Raw genomic sequence first — 19690 nt, 5'->3', positions numbered from 1 at the left:
CAGCAGACTGAAGGCATCTCAGTAAAGCAGGTGATGACACAAACACACACACACACACACACACACACGCACGAGTCCGTGAGGAAACAAAATCTTACCATAATCTTTTACAGAAAGAAACTCCACCTAAATAAATGTGCAAAGAAATTGCGCTTCATGTGCTGTAGGCTGTGATGTAATCCCAGTTCCTATGTGATAATATTTGGTGAATGATGTCGATTACAATAATTGATTTCTCGAGTGAGACAAATGGTTTGAACAAGACTGACTGACTGTTTATGACACAGACTTGATTAGTGATGAGCTGCAACTTGTTAACTCCTGCCCATCTGATCCTAATCCTGCAGTCAGGAAGGGAGAAAGAAATAGGAGAAAGCTTTGTTATGCCCAAGGGGGAGAGAGGGAGGAGAGGGCGCGGCAGCTGATTCTTGTGATTCAGCCGTCAGGTTTCATTAAGTAAACAACTTGGACATTTCTTCCACCACAGGCTGAGCCATCACTTGCATACATTCCCAGTGAACTCTATTCTATGGAAGGGCCAGTCCTATCTGTTCACATGTACACATCTGGTGTACTGCTATTATGTGCAATGCAGCCCACAGTCAAATAATATTTAAAATACATTCTGATAGTGGGCAAAAATATTACTGATACAATATTTATTATCTATTATGCAGGCTACAGCAGGATTATTTTGAATATTATTTTTATTGTGTTTATTTTGGATCTTTCTGCCTTCAAGTTCAGTAAATTAGTAAATCTGGCAACATGATGATATCTGGTATTTAAGAAATGTCTACAATGATTATGATAGTACCGGTAGTCGTAGTTAACAATAAGCACATGCATATATAGGATTGTTTTGGCCACTGATTATTAGACTCACTAATGAGCACAGATTACATGATATAAACTTGTAACTGATGCCCTGTCGTTTGGAAACTTGTTCCTGTAATCGCTGCAGTTATACGCAAAGCATCGCAGTCCAGTGTTCTCTCAACCTCGCTTTTTTTGGAGGTGGATTACATTCTTATTATTTTTTGCTTTGTTTTGCCCATACGAATAACCTAAAGCCATTCCATATGTGAGCGTTCTCTGTAAACGCCCATCTTCTGCGTGACGTAACGAGATTGTGCAACTGGCTTCTGCGTGGGCGTGGTCTCGCCCGTGGCCATTCATTGGTCCTCGAGGAGACGCGCAGCAGCAGCTGCGTCATTCGCGCTGTCCACCAGCATGTCATTGGGAATTCTCCAGAGTTCAGGTAGGCCTCGTCCGGTCTATGAATGTCGAATTGTCCCGAGAGAACAGAGACATTCACCTGCGTGCTATTGATTATCAATTAATTCACTTACAGCGCATTTACTGCAGGATTACCGGCATATTTCACATAGTAAAAACAAAGAAGGCTGTTACAATGTTGATTTTACACGATTAGATTTTTTCTTTTACTCATGCCGGTTGTTGTTTTTCTTTTTAATAGTATCCTTTATAATTTGGATAGACTTGCTGATCCAGACTGTCGGGATACACGGTGCTGCTGTGTCAAGTTTAATTCTAGCAGCCAGCAGATCTTTCAAACATGGTTTAATCTTTCATAGTTTTAATAATTATTTCCTTTTTGAAACAGCATCCCATTAGTAGTGTTAGTATGGTGTCATATGAATGTCATCCAGCTATGAAGGTGCACTGTGTAAATGTTTGAAATAGTCGGTCTGGGTGACGGCAAAAAAGAATAAGTGTTTACTTAGTCTTAATGATGTGGGTCTTAAAAGATCGGTCAAAATTCTCTGAAACCGCTGACCGTGTGGGGATTTCTGCTCTTGAAACGGCTGGCAGAGAAAGAGTTAAGAGTATGATGGTTATAACAAATTTAAAATAATGTTACTGATGTGAGTGAAAGAATAAAAGGTCAATATGTCTGTCATTCTCCTTCAAGTCTGTTGTTGACAATGCTGAGGCCATGGAATGCATGACGTCAAGAGTCAAGGGCCTGGAGTCGATTGCGCCTCTGATCCGCTCTGTCGAAGAGACCCCTGAGCCAATCGCCACTGAAGTACAAGGCAATATTCCCTCTTGGATCCATGGAAATCTGCTCCGTAACGGCCCCGGGAAGTTTGAGTTTGGAAACACGCAGTGAGTTGGGAACCACGTCAACCCATTACAGATAAAAAACATTTTGAAGCGTCTGAATAGGTGCATTAATGTCATTTATGTCCGTTTCAACACAGCTACAACCACTGGTTTGATGGGATGGCCATGTTGCACCAGTTCAAAATCAGTGACGGTCAGGTCACGTACAGGAGTCGGTTCCTGCGCAGCGACGCCTACACAAAGAATCATGAACAGGATCGGATTGTGATGTCGGAGTTTGGTACCCTCGCCATGCCAGACCCCTGCAAAAACATTTTTCAGCGCTTCCTGTCCCACTTTGAGATGCTTCGTGAGTAGAACTTTTTTTTCCACTCAGCTCAAACATGCTAAATCACCAGTCGACCCCAGTCTAAAATGTATTTAAAAGCAAACATCATGCAAGCTGTGCACCCTGCAGGCATGGGCACTTCCACAGATATTCCACTTCTGCTCAAAGACATGTTGTCTTTGCCGTCTTCCCTGATCTGTGCAGGTTGATGAAGAATGTAAATCCATTGCACTTAATTGACGTTTTATGACAATTAGTTAAACAGACATTTGCAACTAGGACAATATGCAAACATGTTAAAGCTAGGGGAGCAGACAAATCCTGAATTATTTTCATTGCAACTGGACTTTATAGAGAATAATCGTAATCCACATTCAAAGGGGGAATTGTTTAATAGCCTGCCATTAAAGGGGGGAATGCACTTAATCCATTTAACAAAGCCAGAGTAAGCCCTTTTCTTTCTTTGTCGCAGAGCCTACTGACAATGCAAATGTGAGCTTTGTGAAATACAAAGGCGACTACTGTGTCAGCACAGAGACAAATTTCATACACAAGGTTAACCCAGAGAACCTCGAAACATTGGAAAAGGTACCATCATGAGCTTTATGGAGAATCTTGATGAATGCCGTTTCAGGCATTACACAACATTACTTTCGGTCTGGTGCAATGCACACTGTTCATTTTCCAACTTTGATTTCAAGCTGGACTGGACTAAGTTCATTGCTGTTAATGGAGCCACTGCCCACCCACACTATGACCCTGATGGTACTGCCTACAATATGGGAAATTCCTATGGAGGCAAAGGTTAGTCCCATCGTTCATGATACCCACAGCTACATAAACTGACAGCAGAGTTGATGTTAGAGCTAAAAGTAGGTATATAAATATTTCAGGAGCAATGTACAACATCATCAGAGTACCTCCTGAAAAGACAAATGATACCGACACCCTGCAAGGAGTCAAAGTACTCTGTTCCATCCTGCCCAAAGAGAAGTCTCACCCCTCCTACTATCACAGCTTCGGTAAGCCAAACGTTCATCAGTGATGTCTGGATTCTTCACACTGCAACAACAAAGCCCGGTAATACCCTCCTCCTGCTTCCAGCCATGTCTGAGAACTATGTGGTATTCATTGAGCAGCCAATTAAGATGGACCTGCTGAAAATAGTCACATGCAAGCTGAGGGGGAAGGCGCTGAACGAGGGAATCTACTGGGACCCGAAGCAGGAAACAGCCTTCCACGTCATAGACAAGCACACTGGCAAGGTGAAAGGTGGCCTGTGGTGGTTAGAGGCGAGGCTTTATCTATGCCTCAAGGAGAAAGAAATAGTCTAAATGCTTTTCTGTAATGCAGATCAGTTCTCTGACATACCACACCAAAGCCATGTCAGCCTTCCATCAGATCAACGCCTTTGAGGAGGACGGATTCCTGATGCTGGACATGTGCTGCTCCGACGACGGTCAATCGATCAACAACTACCGCCTCCAGGACTTACGCAAGTCAGGGGAGGCACTCGATGAGGTCAGCGTAGAATTATTTCTGCACATATACATGTATAAAAACCACCCTAGAAGCTAGGTTCCATTAGTTTAGGATCCACAACCCCCCCCTTTTCAAAAGTTATTTTTTAGTATCATGACACCAAAGGTTGGGAAGAACTCCTAAAGTTCACACACACACACTGCCTTCATTTATTCTTCATATCCTGCCCAGGTTTACAACACCCTGAGTAGGGCGTTCCCTCGCCGCTTCGTTCTGCCCCTGCACGTAACCAGTGACACCCCTCTCGGCCAAAACCTGAACACTCTGCCCTCCAGTAAGGCAACATGTGTCCAAATCAGCAAAGATAAGGTGAGTTGGAAACTGGATTGCATATAACCTCTTAAATGTCTGATTTTATTATACATGTTCCACAAATTAGAAAAATAGACATTGCTAATATTCCACATTCTACTCAATGGGTAACTAATGGGATTGTTATATAATAGAATAGAATATCAAAGTGTGATTTGAGGTATTTATTTAAGCGTTTTCATTATATTTCTAACCAGCATTAAGTTCACGTATTGTCTGGTGTGATAAGAAATTGTTACGTTTAACTAAGCAACAAGAGAGTAATGCAGAGACGGAAAATCTAGCGACAATGCAAAAGCACAAGGACAAGCCGGATGTATGGGAAAAAATAAAAGTAGATAAAACAGATACTCATCAACCAGGATGGAGCGAGGCAAACGAAGGCACAGTAAGGAGAGGAGGCTGAAAACCTGAAAGCATAATCTGGCAGGTTAACAGGGTTGACGTAACAAGCATGTGATGAGAGGAAGTGGCGTCAGGTGTGCCTCACTCCATTCAATCAGCTCCATCACAGCTGTGTGAAGAGCAGAAGAATACGAACACACGAACAAGAATATTCAACCCTCACAAAGTTATTTAGCTGACGAAACCAGTAGTTCAACACAAAAACAGCTAATATGATATTACAAATCAAATCAAAATCCACAAAAAGCTGCCCAATAAACCCACGGCTGTAACACCATTTCGGACGATAGACAATCCGCTCTTTGTCGCCAGGTCTTCTGTCAGCATGAGGATCTCCATGGAGATGACCTCCACAGCTATGGTGGCCTGGAATTCCCCCAGATCAACTATGAGAGATATAACACACGACCGTACCGGTATTTCTACGGCTGTGGCTTCAGACACCTGGTGGGAGACTCTCTGCTAAAGATGGACCTGAAGGATAAGACCCTTAAGGTGGGAGTTGTTTGTTTGTGTACACAGAATGACTTCTTCTTTCTCCTGTCCTCTCATGTCCTCCCTCACTACGTCCATGTATCTTTTCCTGGGTCGACCTCTAGCCCTGTTCCCCGGCAGCTCCATCATCAGCATCCTTCTACCGATATAGTCCCTCTCTGTCCAAACCATCAAAGTCTGGTCTCTCTGACCTTGTCTCCTAAACATCTAACCTTCCCTCTTGTTGTCTAATTTCTAATCCTGTCCAACCTGGTCACTCCCAAGGAGAACCTCAGCATCTTCATCTCCTCCACTTCTAGCTCCGCCTCCTGTCTTTTCCTCAGAGCCACCGTCTCTAAGCCGTCCATCATGGCTGGCCTCACCATGTGGAGAATGTTGATTTGCTTTGGCGACCCCCCCCCCGACGGGACAAGCTGATATCCCTTGCATGAAAGTGAAATTTACTTTTGGGTACATTACTGTTGCGTTCTTTACCAGGTCTGGCACCAGAGTGGTTTTTACCCGTCAGAACCCGTCTTTGTGCCATCACCCGATGCCAGAGAGGAAGATGATGGCGTCATCCTCTCTGTGGTTGTCACTCCCTCCCAGGTAAGACGAGGACACGTGATGTGAAATTATTTCTAACAGGATTCATAGTAACGTCACCTGCTCTTGTGGAGTAACGTGAGCATGAGCGCTAGACAAGTAGCGTCCCGGTCAATGGAGCTCAGTTCATTTCTTGTCCAGGTCGGTTGTTCTTTGCTCACTTTTCATGAGTTATTGCTGCTCAGTCTGATGCTGCTGTACGTTGTTGACTTTCCTCTGCAGGATAAAGGAACGTTTCTCCTGGCTTTGGATGCCAAGACATTTGAAGAGATGGGAAGAGCCTATGTGTCTGTAAACATGGCCTACGGCTTCCACGGCACTTTCAACACATCTGCATAGGGGGGCGACGGTGGCGCAGGTGGTTGAGCGGGTCGTCCTATGATCGAGAGGTTGGCGTCTTTGCCACGCGTTGGGTTCAAATCCCGGCCGTCATTTGTACACTGGCGTTGTGTCCTTGGGCAAGACACTTCACCCGCATTGTCTGTGTGAATGTAGTGAGCGAGTGAATGTTGGTGGTGGTCAGCCTCGCTCCTGTCAGTCTGCCCCAGGGCAGCTGTGGCTACAACAGTAGCTTCACCACCACCAAGTCTGGAGTGAATGAATAATGCACAATGTAAAGCTTCTTTGAGTGTCTAGAAAAGCCATATTATTATAATCATGCTTCTAGAAAGGTAGCAAAATGAATTGTTAATCACTACAACCTCTTATTGCATTACCCCTCTAATTTTATCCTTACAGTCAATCCGATCCCCGGGATATTTGCCTCCAGAAAAGGATTGTTCTGCAGCATATGTTGAATCAATATATATTTTACAGTTTATTAACAAAATATTTTAATTTGGAATTGGAGATGTGAGTTTGCGTATCCTTTAGATAATGTGTATTCAGGATTTAAATGCACATAAAACACATTTAAACCAACTGGTGAATATGATTGGGCTGCTATTTATTTAAAATTTCACGATATACATTTTCAAACATTGAAATTAAAACCTGCTGTAAAAGAAGCTCCACACATTCTCCACTAGAGGGCAGCATATGATTCCATTTTAAACGCTTCTGTCGAGTCTGCAAAAGAGCTCGGCTTCAGTACCGCACACTAAGATTTGTTAATAAAAATGTAAAGACAGGGAAAAAAATGGCATTGATTTACTTGTGTTTGGACAACGGGACAACTTTTACATTTGTGTGCAGAAGCATCGATGCAACGTCTCTCTGGACGCTGTAGTGTGACGTCACAAACAGCCGTTTTGTCTTCCTTCAACTGCAGGATTGTGAATCTCAAGGGATTCACTTTCTGGCTCAGAGCCAGACTGAACAATGGCTCTAAGAGGATTCAAACCTGTGACAGTCTGGGTCTTCCAGCCCACTCTGCGTCTTAAAAAGAGCTGTGGTCTTTACATCTTAATTTATATAACACTCGAGGCAGAGAACATCGACAAAGCTGAAGATGCAAGAAAAAGATTGTAGTGGACAGAAGTAAGAACAAACCTTGGTTCAAAAATAAATTAAAACAACATGAAAAGATCTGAAATGAAAAAGATCTGTAAAATTCATGGGAATGGAATGAAAAGCAGTTTGTAGGTTCACTCTTTAGGGCTTTGTGTGTGGTCACAGCGAATCGAAAACAAAAGCAACAACAACACGAGCAGCAGCAAGTGCTGTTTTAGAAGGGGGTTTCTAATCAGTGTCAATTTCAGGGATGTTTGTGGAGATGAGAATATGCATTATTGAGGATGCCCAGGAGTGCAGATGGAACATCACAATGATTCCTAAAAATCAAAAAGGCTATCAAGAGCAAAACAGGAGCGGATGAATGTTTTCAGTTCAACTTTCTTCTTAAATAAACACACTTAGATACTTCACCGATATTCTTATATCCTTAAATAGTTTATGAGCAACCGACTAAAAATAATTACAGAGGCAAACCAGATATTTGTCATTGATCCACTGCAGTCAGAACATCTCATAGAATAGGAATTCAGCAGATGCTTCTTCTGATTTATTCTGCAGTTCAGTGCTGACAGATTTGTTCCCTGTAGCAAATTCTGACGCAAACAATTCCCTTTAATTATCAGCTCAGACTCGATTTTTTTTTTTTAATGTCATTATGGGAAATCATCCATTTGCTTTTCAACAAAGAAATCTGTAACTGCATGTGAATCTTTTTTTTTTCAACAAAAGGTTGGTTGAATTTTCTGATTTAGCATGAACAGACAAAGACTGCTGCAGGGAGAGGGCTCCCCACAACATTTGTAAATCTAATGAAGCAGTTAGCAGGTCAGGACTTGTGATTTCTTTGCAGAATAGTTTCGCTGCCAGCGGTTTATTCCGTGGACCTGATGTGCAAGGCCAACACGCATGCAAAACAAGGCAAGGGATTGTGCAAAGTCTTCTTGTGAGCGAGTCGCAAAACCCACGAAAGTTTAAAAATTCAATCAGCAAAGGCTCAGCACTATTCAACATTTGAAACTTGGGACATCACAGGGCATTAAATGGGCATTTTGATATCCAGAATAGTTTTCATGAGATCACAGTTTCCTGTTTCTGTTAATTTTAGGTCTGTTTTATGATGGGTGTGTGTTGCCCAGAGTGCTGGCTGATTGAGTGTATTACAGTAAGAGCGGAGGGGCTCTGTAAAGTTGCCTAAAAGTCTTACACTTACAATTTATACTCCACGTCCACATTTTCTTGTCTTGTAAATTTTGAGGGAAGAAAACACACATTTTTGATTAAAATTATGTCTTAACCTTTCCTCTTTTTTTTGCTGAACTTTTATCTATATAGCTGCACTTTCAGTAACTTCTCAGGATTCTGGCCACTTTCACGATCGGACCTGGAGCTTTTTATGTTCAAGCAGTGCTTTTGCAGCTGCGTCTTTTAAGACAGTGAGTCAGCATTTTCTGGTCCCAAATACAGCGACACACTGCTGATGCCGTTGGTCAATTAAACCTTCAAACAGCTTACTCCTCGATCGGGATTGGTCCATTCATGTTCAGCTACTTTTGGCTTTTGAGACCTGAATAGATCCAGAACATCAGTGCTGCCAAGAAAAAAGTGACTTTTGGTTAGTTTGCAAATATTAGTCTCCACAGTTTTTTGGGTTTTTTTGGGGTTTCTGGAGCTTGATTATTTGTCTTGGCCTTCTAAACCCTCTCCTGTCTCACTGCACTAGACCTAGACCTCTCACAACAGTCCTTTTCACATTGCCGTCACCATGTGGAGGTCTAAACTACTGGATGTACTGGTACATGACCAGTTCCAGGGTGGATCATGAATTAGGCCGGTCTGGTATTGTAGATCTGATGGAGATATTGAGTTTAAAACTTACAACTCTGCAGAATCATGCCAGTTTCCAGTGTGTAGATCATGTGTACGACTAGTTAGAATGAAGTTGCTTTATGTCAGAGCTGTTAGTATGTTTTTAATTATAAAGACTAACCATCCATCCATAGCTTGTTCCTTGTTTGTGACATGAATAGCTCTGAAAGTTTCTGCCTCCCAGAGATCAAGAAATATCTGAAGTTAGGCATGACTGTGAACATCTGTACTGTCACAGCTGCCAGGATCCTTTGGAGATTTACAGTCATGGAGGAAATACACTGTTGTGCTTCTGCTGCTGCATCTGACAATAGGGATGGAAGCTTGTGAGACTGAATCAAAGCAGTAAAACAGCAACACTAAGACATTAAATGTCTTGGAGGGTTGAGGGGAAAAGTGTAGCCAATGCTTCCTGTTAAACACAGACACACTTTCAACCTATTAATAAGGAGAAATGGATTAGAGAGGCTAGGCCAGGCCAGGCGCCTGTTAATTATTTACCCTCCAAAGCTAATTTGATATTTTTAAAAACTGATGTTTGATCCTGCAAACCCAGGAGTTCTTGTTTTTAACTAGACCCGTGTGTGGAGCTACAAGGTGTGTTGAAAATCTGAGTGTACAATAATCCCAATAAAAAATAGATTTCAATGGGAGAAAATCACTTATTTATAGCATGGAGAAATATTTTGTGCCTATTTCAAACTATTTAATGCCAGAGATAAAGCCCACATTGCCAACAAATGAAAGTCAACGGTAGCTGCATTTCATTTCACCACATCTATTTCAGGGACATGCTTTCTGACTGTTGCCATCATGAATGACGATGCTTGAACGTAAATCAGCTATAATTATTGTTATTTGTAACGCCTGTGTTTTTTTTAGACTTGGACTGTTCTAAATGTGTGACATAGAAAAGAGGCTAGTCCTCCTTTGAGTCCAGGTACAAGATTAGCGGCTACAACATTGGCCAGGAATACAGCAAAAAAAAAAAAAAAGACAATTTGTGAAATTAAAACATAAATCGGGACCAAGGTGAGTGAGCAGTGCCTTAAAAATGATAATTATTTTCAAATTAAAGTTAGTTTTTGAGGGTCTGGTAGACACGCTTTGACCTTTGGGGAGAACAAGGGTATTTTTTTCTTCCTTACGTCCTTATGTTAAGCTAAGCCATTCAACTCACAACTGAAACTTTGCATTTAAAGTCAGACGATTTTCTGATTTAACTTTAACCAATTTTTTTTTTTATATATATATATATATATATCTGACAATATTATGGTGATAATACTTCAAAGAGCAGCAACCTTGTCTGACAAAATATATATATATTTTTTAAATTAATGTTGTGTCATGAATCTCTGGTTTAAGTTAAGAATCCTCACACTCAGTTTTTCACCTCTGCTTCTCCTCCTTTTCCTTCATTCTCCTGATAATCATGGAGGAATCCTATTTCCTTTTCCTTTTCTCTACTCCAGGCTGTTTCGAGTTATTTCATTCGTACAGTGAACATGCTGTCTGTCTGTGTGTGCATATTTCTCAGAATCGGGAGCATTGCTTGACCTCAGATCTCTGCCTGTGATATGTCAGTGAGGCATGTTCCCCTGGCATATTGCACAGACGCACAAAGTCCCCAGCTGTCTGATCAATACTACGCGCTTGATTCACGTTAACCCATAAAACATGTCTGGCATATTAATCAAACATGTGGGGTAACTCCTCCATTGCAACGCTGTTGGGGGGAGGCCTCTCATTGGGCCATCTTACGCATCCTGGTGGCCAATAAGAGAAAGCTGACTCTCTCCTCTCCTAGCAACAAGACTCCTTCGCTTCGAGCAGCACAATGAGCAAACCAACACCCATCATTTTACAATACGGAGGAGTGCAACTTAAGAGTTGTGCAGCAAAAACAGGGAAACGTAAGAGTGTCCTTTTTCCACACCACTGTAATATCTCCGTTTCCTGCCCTCCCATTTTCTCCCTCTGCCTCCTTCTCTCCATCTTGGCTGCAGCATCGTCTCCGAGTGGATTCAGGCAGGTCCTGTCTTACCATCTTAAAGGAACAGCCCTGCATATTTAAGTTTTTTTTTTCCTGCTCAGGGGCATTGTGGGTAATGGTTTGTACTTGTTGACCTCAGAGTGCTGAATGGTGGGGCCTCTCTCAGGAGGGAGAAGAAATACCTTGGCACAGAGCTATCTGTTTCCCTGAGACACTACCAACCTCTCGGCTGTGAGCTCTGTACAGATGTTACAGTCGCAGCGTGCGCCGCTTCACAAAATGTGCTATTTCATTACAGCATTTTGTAAACCAGAGGTTATGAAACCATCAGGTAACATGGAAATTAGATCATGAAGAAAAATCATATTTAACCTGATTAAAGGTTAAATGTATTTTAAGCAGTGGCTGTGCTGTTTTACAACACAGCACCTGTTGCCAGCACTACGTGCACAAAGCTGTCTGACCCTTGACCCTGAATGCATTCCTGTCTTTGCCCCTCTGGGAGTCGTGGAGAGCAAGCACATGTTGCACGCACATGCACAGAGGTCTAAGACACACCGAAATATGCTTTTCATATCGCTCATAGTGGAGCGGTTTAGCATGTTGAACCAAAGAAAACAGTATCTTTGCACCTGCTGATAATTTTATCATTAATATTTTATGCCATTGTTCTTTTCTTAGACACGAAAACTGTGTCACTCTTTGAATGTCTGTGCTTTCAAATAACAGCAGGGAGCTGCAGGGCTGAGTCTGTACTCAAGTACAAAGTCTCCATCTCATCCCTGTGTGAAATTTTTGCAACTGTCGGAACTGACGGTACAGTTGCTTGACCTCTCAAATTTGGCAGAACAATATCTCATGTTCATTACAGGTCGACGGAGGCCGCAATGCAGAAAGCATCTGTCAGGTTGAGAAGAGGATAATTAACTGCCCATATGACCTTTTGTCCTTTCCGGCATCTTCCGACGAGTCACCGAGTTGTCTAACAGCAGGAACAAAAGCCCCACAAAGCTCATTTATCCTGGTTCCAATGAAGATAGACAAGGAACAAGCGCTCTCTCTTTGAAGTGTGTTTCCCCTCCATCCAGCTCCACCTCCTGTCCAGCGGATCAGACCATTACAGTACACGCAGTTCTACCACACAACCACCGCTCAACCTCAGGTGACCCTTTGCTCTCATCAGACCCCGCCCTCCTCTGGAGGAATGCTGCTGATGGAAGTTTTTAATATTCCCTGGCCCTGTGTGCCCTCGAATTTGGCGGTGCGGCGTTAACACAAGCTGACACCACAGCTTAGCCACAGACATCAGGAATGCTGGTGCCTTTTTTGTGCCACGTGGACTTTGGCCAAGAGAGCCTTTAGTTGGCCGGTGGCAAACCCATCCATGACAGAAGGACACACTCTCCTTGAGACCTTCAGATGTGTCAACAGTCTTTGAATACCTTCTTTCTAACTGTGTTGCTATAACCTGCATGCAGATCTCTGCACATGCTCTATGTGGGTCAAGCATGTGGACGCACGACTCATAATCGACCTACAATGAACACCTGAGACCAGCCACGCCATGCAAATTTAGCCCAACCAGAAACCTACTGTGGGTGTTTCTCAAGCAGCAGTGAGTGTGTTCACATTTAACAATAGACACAAACATATGCCAAAGGGATGCCTTTTGCTATTTAGACATCTTACATTTTTGGATTTTTACATTCCCATGGCAACAGCTTAAACCTGCTCTTAACAAAAGAGTGAGGCTCATTTGTCTCTGCCAAATCAGCTTAAATCTTGTGCGTCGTTTGGATTTGATCTGAAATGAAGGAAAAGTTCATTTCAGAGCTTAACAGGACATTACGTTTGAAATCGCTTTTATAGTTTGGATCTCAGATTTCGATCATGGCCTGCTCCGGAGCAACAAACAGAAGGAGAGAGCTAAGATAGTTATTCCTGGAATTACTCCTCCATGCACCCACGCTTTATATTTCTTTTAGTTTTCTTTGAAGGCCTGACATTACTGTAGTTGGGTTTAGATTAAAGGTAGCTGAAAGTATCACACAAAGGTTGAGATGTGCCATGTATGAGATGTCGAAGGGCAGAACAAATTGTGGATGTAACAAGAATCTGAACAGCCTGACACAGTCCTTACAAAATCTGAAATTAATTTTGTCTTAATCAATAGAACTATTCATAATGAACCTGTCAATATGTCACTTTAAAGCACCATGCTTCAGCCAGCAAATTAATTAGCTGGCTCTTTTTACTTTATTTACCGGTAGGTAACTAAAACATATATTTTCCATTTCCTTTGGATAAAAAATAAAAGCGAACAACCATGAAAATATAAAATTAAAACACGAAATAAGGGAGGGACAAGCTTACTGCACACCAAAAATGATTTGAAGCTTGTACCACATAGCAGAAGAAAACATATGTAGCTTGGCTGATATTTCAGTTGTCCATACACTGTAGCTGCCATTCAAATATACATTTATAATTTGTTGTTTGTTGCATTTAGTTATTTGGATAGGAATATTACTAAATTAATGGAAACTGAACTCAACTTAATGGCACAACTTTAGCTGTGTGTGTGTGTGTGTTTTTTTTTGTGTGTTTTTTTTTTTACACATTATCATCATTCCTTCCAGGTCAAACTAAATTAATACATATAAAGTACATGCATGAACACAATCTAAAGGACATATGTGCCCATCTACTTGCAGGTATAACTGCTATTTTTATCACTATGCCATCAGTGACATTTCATCAACACACCATTGGCATTGATCATCTTCCAGAAAGGCTGGCTGGATTGATGATTTAAGTGCAGAGATGTTTTTGTCCAGGAAACGAGAACACAAGAGCTCACCTTTAACATTCAAGTGAGCAGCTGCACTAAGACACTGAATGCGGGAAGGAGACCTGAGTTGGGCAATGATTAAAAAACTCCATGTGGTCCCTGAAGACCTCCCAAAAGGTTCGCCTGGGTATTTGTGCTTGACGTGGAACACAAATGAACCAAAAGTCTTGGGTATAAAGACTGTCTGAGCTGATATACGATATATGAATGAAATGCACAGTCACATATGGAGAACTGAAATATGATCTGCTTTAACTTTAAGGCTGCTTAATCACTTTCAGCTTGCATTATTCTCATGCTAATACATCAAATCCGATGTGGTAGAGAGAAGAAGCGCTGATTAAAAGAAGATGTGAGAGGAAAGAAAAGATGGAAGTAATGTGTAGCATTGCATATGAGGTGCGGGGGGAAAAGAGTTTGCCTCGAAGCCCCCATACACATACAGGGCCCCTGTCTCATTTCTATGGCAACCTGAAGGCTATTATTGTACCTTGCCATTCATTATGAAAGGGCTGGAGTTGACAGGGAGCAATACAGAGTGGGAGAAGGGAGGACAGTGTGGCGCGTTTTACAAACTCACAGCTGGGACACAGAAGGAAACGGAATTAATGAGCAAAAGAAAATATCAGCAATGCAGCAAAGCCCAGCGTAATTTATTTTTACTTACAAAGCTTATTAATGTGGGGGATTTTCTCTCAGCTCCCGTGACCCCCAAAGCGGAAAAAGCATTAGGAAATGAATGAATGAATGAATAATAAGAAAGGACTGCATGTTAAATCTTCAGTAGTGCTTTTATTGCTACTGGGGGGCTGGTGGTTTTATCCTGACTCATAGCATTTTAAACTAAAATTCTAGCCATATTAATGTTAATGTTAGCTCACATTTCTGTAAACAGATATCAAAATCTGGCTTGGATGTTTATAAGAAAAGCTCTTATTCAGATTGTTTTGTCATCATTATTTGACTCGCCAAGTGATATCATGTGATTTGCTTAAATATAGAATTAGGAGCGACTCGTAATAAGTTGAGAGTGCCGTTCAGTAGCTTCCAGTGCCTGCAGTGCTGTTCCTGTTTCTAACTACGAAAGGAGAGTGAGCAGTTAGTGTGAACTACAAGAGGGGAGTGACCGGTTAGTGTGACCTACGAGAGGGGAGTTAGTGATTAGTGTGAACTAAGAGAGGGGAGTGAGCAGTTAGTGTGAACTAAGAGAGGGGGAGTGAGCGGTTGGTGTGAACTAAGAGAGGGGAGTGAGCGGCTAGTGTGAACTACGAGAGGGGAGTGAGAGGTTAGTGTGAACTAAGAGAGGGGAGTGAGAGGTTAGTGTGAACTACGAGAGTAGAGTGAGCGTTTAGAGTCCATTCTCTGCATCCCCAGAGACACCAGAGCAGGCATATTAACATTCTCCTCAATGCCGCCTGACTCCAAACAAAAGACGGTGTGTGTGTGTGTGTGTGTGTGTGTGTGTGTGTGTGTGGGCGTGTGTGTGTGTGTGTGTGTGTGTGTGTGTGTGGCCACAGACAGGCTGGGGGGTAACCGTAAGAGGAGAAAAAAGCAGGGAGAAGGAATGAGGGAAAAGGTTTACAGTAGGATTATGTCAAATTAACAGAATTCTCCAATTGATTTTCCTTTGGCTGCTTTTATGTTAAATCTTGATGGATCTAAATGTTTCCAGGGGTTTTTGCTTTTTCCTTGTCACTGACTTTGTTGTTTTGTAAAGTATCAAACATATAATCCATGAACGGCAAACTGAAAAATATTGAAAAAGAATTCAGTTTCTCATAAAAACATTTTTTTTTGTTTGTAAACCACTCTGATTCTTAATTCTTGCAATGAACATAACATACATAGAAGTGAAAATTCCATCAATGAAAGTCAAATAATGTATTCATGTTGTAGAATGAAATTATTCTCACTATCTGAGAAACAGGCAGCACAGTGGAAAGCACTGTTGCCTCTCTGCGAGAAGGTTCTGGGTTCAATTCCAGTCTGAATTTGTATGTTCTCCCCGTGTCTGCATGGGTTTTCGCCAGGTTCTCCAGCATCCTCTCACCTCCAAAAATGTGTAACTTACCGGTAGGTGATTTGGTCACACCAAATGATTCGTAAGTGTGAGTATGCGTGTTCGTTTGTCTTTCGTGCAGCCCAGCGTTAAGATGGTGCCTCATCCATGATGTGCCCCGCCTCTCGCCAGTAGTCTGCTGGGATAGGCTCCAGCAGACTCTTAATAATATTAATAATACATTTTATTTATATAGCGCTTTTCTAGACACTCAAAGTCGCTTTAGTACATAAGATAAAAACACCAAAGCAATACAGACAATAAAATATGAACATGTAAATAAATTAGCTAAAATGTAAAAAGTAAAATAGACATTAAATGTTGAACAGATGAGTTCTTTCTTGAAGGTGATACGGTCAGAGCAGGCTCGTAGTGGTTGGGGTAGTGAGTTCCAGAGTGTGGGGGCAGCGATGGAGAAGGCTCTGTCTCCCCAGGGTTGCGGGGGGGGGGGGGGGGGGGGGGGGGGCAGGAGGTTGCCGTCAGAGGAGCGGAGGCAACGAGATGGGGTCTGATGGTGGAACAGATCTGTGAGGCATGAGGGGGCCCGATTGTGGAGAGCTTTGAATGTGATGAGGAGGACTTTGAAGTTTGAACTGTATTCGTTGGGGGTGATGTGTTCGCGGGAGCGGGTGTGGGTGAGGAGGCGAGCAGCGGCGTTTTGGATGTATTGCAGTTTATTGAGGGTTTTTGATGGTGTACCATAGAGAATGCTATTGCAGTGGTCGATTCTGGATGTGATGAAGGCATGGATCAGGGTTTCAGCAGCAGAAAAGGTGAGTGATGACAGGAGGCGAGCTATGTTCTTGAGATGAAAGAATGCAGTCCGGGTTATTTGTTTAACATGTTGTTTGAGAGTGTGGAAACGAGGAGGATGCCAAGCTTGCGGATGAGTGGGAAAGGAGTGAGGGTGGTGTTGTCGAAATTGAGGCGGATGGATTTTGTGATATTTTTTTCATCAATGAGGATTATGTCTGTTTTGTCACTGAGACACTGTCCTTGAACGCGAAATCGGATAAGTGGCTTTGATTGTCTCAAATACAAGAAAATGGATGGATGATTAAAATCTCAAAAATGTCCAAATACATCTCTACAATACATAAAAAAAAAGTTTTTTATTTTTTTAACACAAAGTCCTGAAACTGTTATTGAAGACCAGCACTTTCTACAAGTTGAATTTGGAAAGTTCCTAAATAACAAAATACATAGTGCTGTAGAAAGCATAGGAATCACATCCAGCAGCATTTGAGATACGTGCCTGAAAATAAACCAGCCACCAGAATGAGGTGAAGTTCAATTTGTAACCCTGGAAATGAAACATAAATAAATAAACAAAACATGCAAGACACGGAAGAGTCAAAAAGTAATGCTTCAGTGGTTGGTTTTTGTTTATTTGGAAAAATACTCAATAGTATTTGAGGCCTGCTGTAGAGACAGAAAGATCATAAAACCAGCTTGTAACCATGGGAACAGAAAACATAAAAAGGTACTGCCTCAGAGGTTTGTTGTGTATTTAATGTCTCATAAAAACATATTAAACAGTGAGTTATGGTCCTTAAATGAAAGGTATGTCTTATATCCCTCTCCTCACTTTGAAACGGGTTAACGCTACACTTTGAGAGAAACATTAGTCGCCAGGCAAACCACAGAGAATTCAGGACAAACTTATCTTATGCAAATACTACATTTCTCTGCCGCTTCTATTTTGAATGTCTTTGAAGACATCTTTCTCTCTTTTTTTTCAAGTAGAGCCCATATGACATCATATGTGAGAGAGCCTTCTGTACATTTTATTATAATCCACATATTAAAGCAGGAGCTTGGCAGCATCACTGTCATATCCAGTAGCGGTCGGAGACAACCGACTTCCTTTATGTAACCGTAACATCTGGCCTTCATCACCGGCTGGCCGAAATCTTTCTACATTCCACGTGCAAACTGCATCGTGTCATGCAGTTTACGTCCGCTCTGCACTTGAACACACTCCACTCGCATCGTGAGAACAACAGCAGCTCTTTCAACAGTTATAGAAAGAGTGAGGACAGCTGCTAATTGATGCAATAATTAGTAGCTTGATTTATTCACACTGCTGGAACAAATCAGTGATAGCCGTTCAGTGTATGATTATAGCTGATTAGCTGAATGGTTGATTATAGTAATACACTGTGTCGGGGGGGGGGGGGCACAACATAAAGTGAAATATAAATAATTGTGTGAGCATCACATTCATATTGGAGATTCTTTTCCTATGTAGGGGAAGGAGGGTGGCGCAGTGGAAAGCCGTTACCTCACCGCAAGAAGGTCAAGATTTCCAAAGAGAGGAAAAAAGAATTTAATAAAACTAGCAGCCTTAGATGTATGGATTTAATTGTGAGGGACAGCGTTTTTTTTTTTTTCCACTGTGGCTGCATGAAGGTAGTTTGTACATTATTCTCTATTTAAGATCTCCTGAATTCACAGCTCCATCACTCCAACCTCCGCCTACTCCCATCTCCTCGTCTTTACAAAACACACTTTAGTAGGCTGAAATACACTTTCCAAATGTGTACACTTTGCTTTAGTAAATCTGTGTATTTCACCTTTATCTACTTCTGCTGAGAAAAGAGTGTTTCAGTGTGCAGAGCCTTTAAGCACAGCGAGACTGCAGAGATTTATGAATAATATATGAAACTTTATCTACACAATCTAATGCTCAGGCTTGCTCTGAGAGAATCGCATGTTTGGAGTGAATGAGAGGGAAGTTTATGACATAAATATGTGCTCATAAAGTCACACTTCAGAGCAAGGACTTCATTATTAGAGACTCTCCAGTAAGCATGCACACACACACACATTCATAAAAAGACCACAGGTATGTGCTTGGTATACACGGGGCAGCATAAACAGAAATACATACAGAATCAGGGACAGAGTGTGATTATTATTATCATTATTATTATTAGTAGTAGTAGTAGTATTACCCAGATGAGTTGCACTGCACATGTTACTGTAATGCTTAACTGTTAGCCATATCATCATATTTAGCTAAATTTAAATGCAAGTTGAGATTACATTAAAGTTATTACAGATGCAGCTAAATGACAATTCTACTAACCAGGATTTTAATATAATGTATTGTACCATACCTCATCACAAAATTACTTCCTTTTTGAACTGATGAGTTAAATTTGGCTGGCGGTAGAAATGCCAGTGACTGCACGCTCCTCTGCAAACCCTTGTGGCACAATGCGCACCTAAAGGTTCCACTGCAATGACAAAATGAGTCCATTTAGCCGGGACCGGGGAATTCTTAGGATGAAGCAGAGGTGGGATTTACGTGAACCAAAAACGCCTCCGAGTCGGGAGAGCGAGATGCTGGCGAACACTTGAGGCTGGCTTGGAGAATTTGGTCTGAGCGCAGCAGAGGCAGCAGACAAGAACAAGCAGTAATAAGATGGCGGCGGTCTGCAGCAGACGCTCTAGTGAGCTTTGTCCAAAGAGACAAAAAAGCCACCAGCGTAACCTGCTCAGGGCACGTAGGTACCAAGTATCACAGAGAATTGGAGCCGGTCCCGTCGACAGGGTGGGGCGGGCAAAGTGGTGCGCCGATAGGACAATGGACTGGCTGTCTCCCAGACAGAGCTGCCATACTGCAGTGATAAGGGAACAGGAAGGGGGGGGCGGAACAGGAGGTTGACACACCTGCTCCTGTCGCTGGAGCAACAGCAG

The 19690-nt window shown here is 42.1% G+C and overlaps 1 protein-coding gene across 1 annotated transcript; it reads left to right on the top strand.

The window, feature by feature from the left end:
- Window positions 1-2235: 2235 nt before the first annotated feature.
- Window positions 2236-6883, top strand: bco2a (beta-carotene oxygenase 2a). The gene is made up of 10 exons (XM_068744114.1): window positions 2236-2435; window positions 2860-3007; window positions 3121-3223; window positions 3313-3441; window positions 3524-3684; window positions 3773-3940; window positions 4133-4270; window positions 4991-5173; window positions 5651-5761; window positions 5981-6883. Exons 1-10 carry the CDS (start codon window positions 2251-2253, stop codon window positions 6095-6097), a joined length of 1443 nt encoding a protein of 480 aa, XP_068600215.1. The 5' UTR covers window positions 2236-2250; the 3' UTR covers window positions 6098-6883.
- The last annotated feature ends 12807 nt before the right edge of the window (window positions 6884-19690 follow it).

This window comes from Brachionichthys hirsutus, chromosome 10 (assembly GCF_040956055.1).
Source record: "Brachionichthys hirsutus isolate HB-005 chromosome 10, CSIRO-AGI_Bhir_v1, whole genome shotgun sequence".
Lineage (NCBI taxonomy): Eukaryota > Metazoa > Chordata > Actinopteri > Lophiiformes > Brachionichthyidae > Brachionichthys > Brachionichthys hirsutus.
Note: the sequence above shows the minus strand (reverse complement) of the source record. Positions and strands in the feature narration are given on the sequence as shown.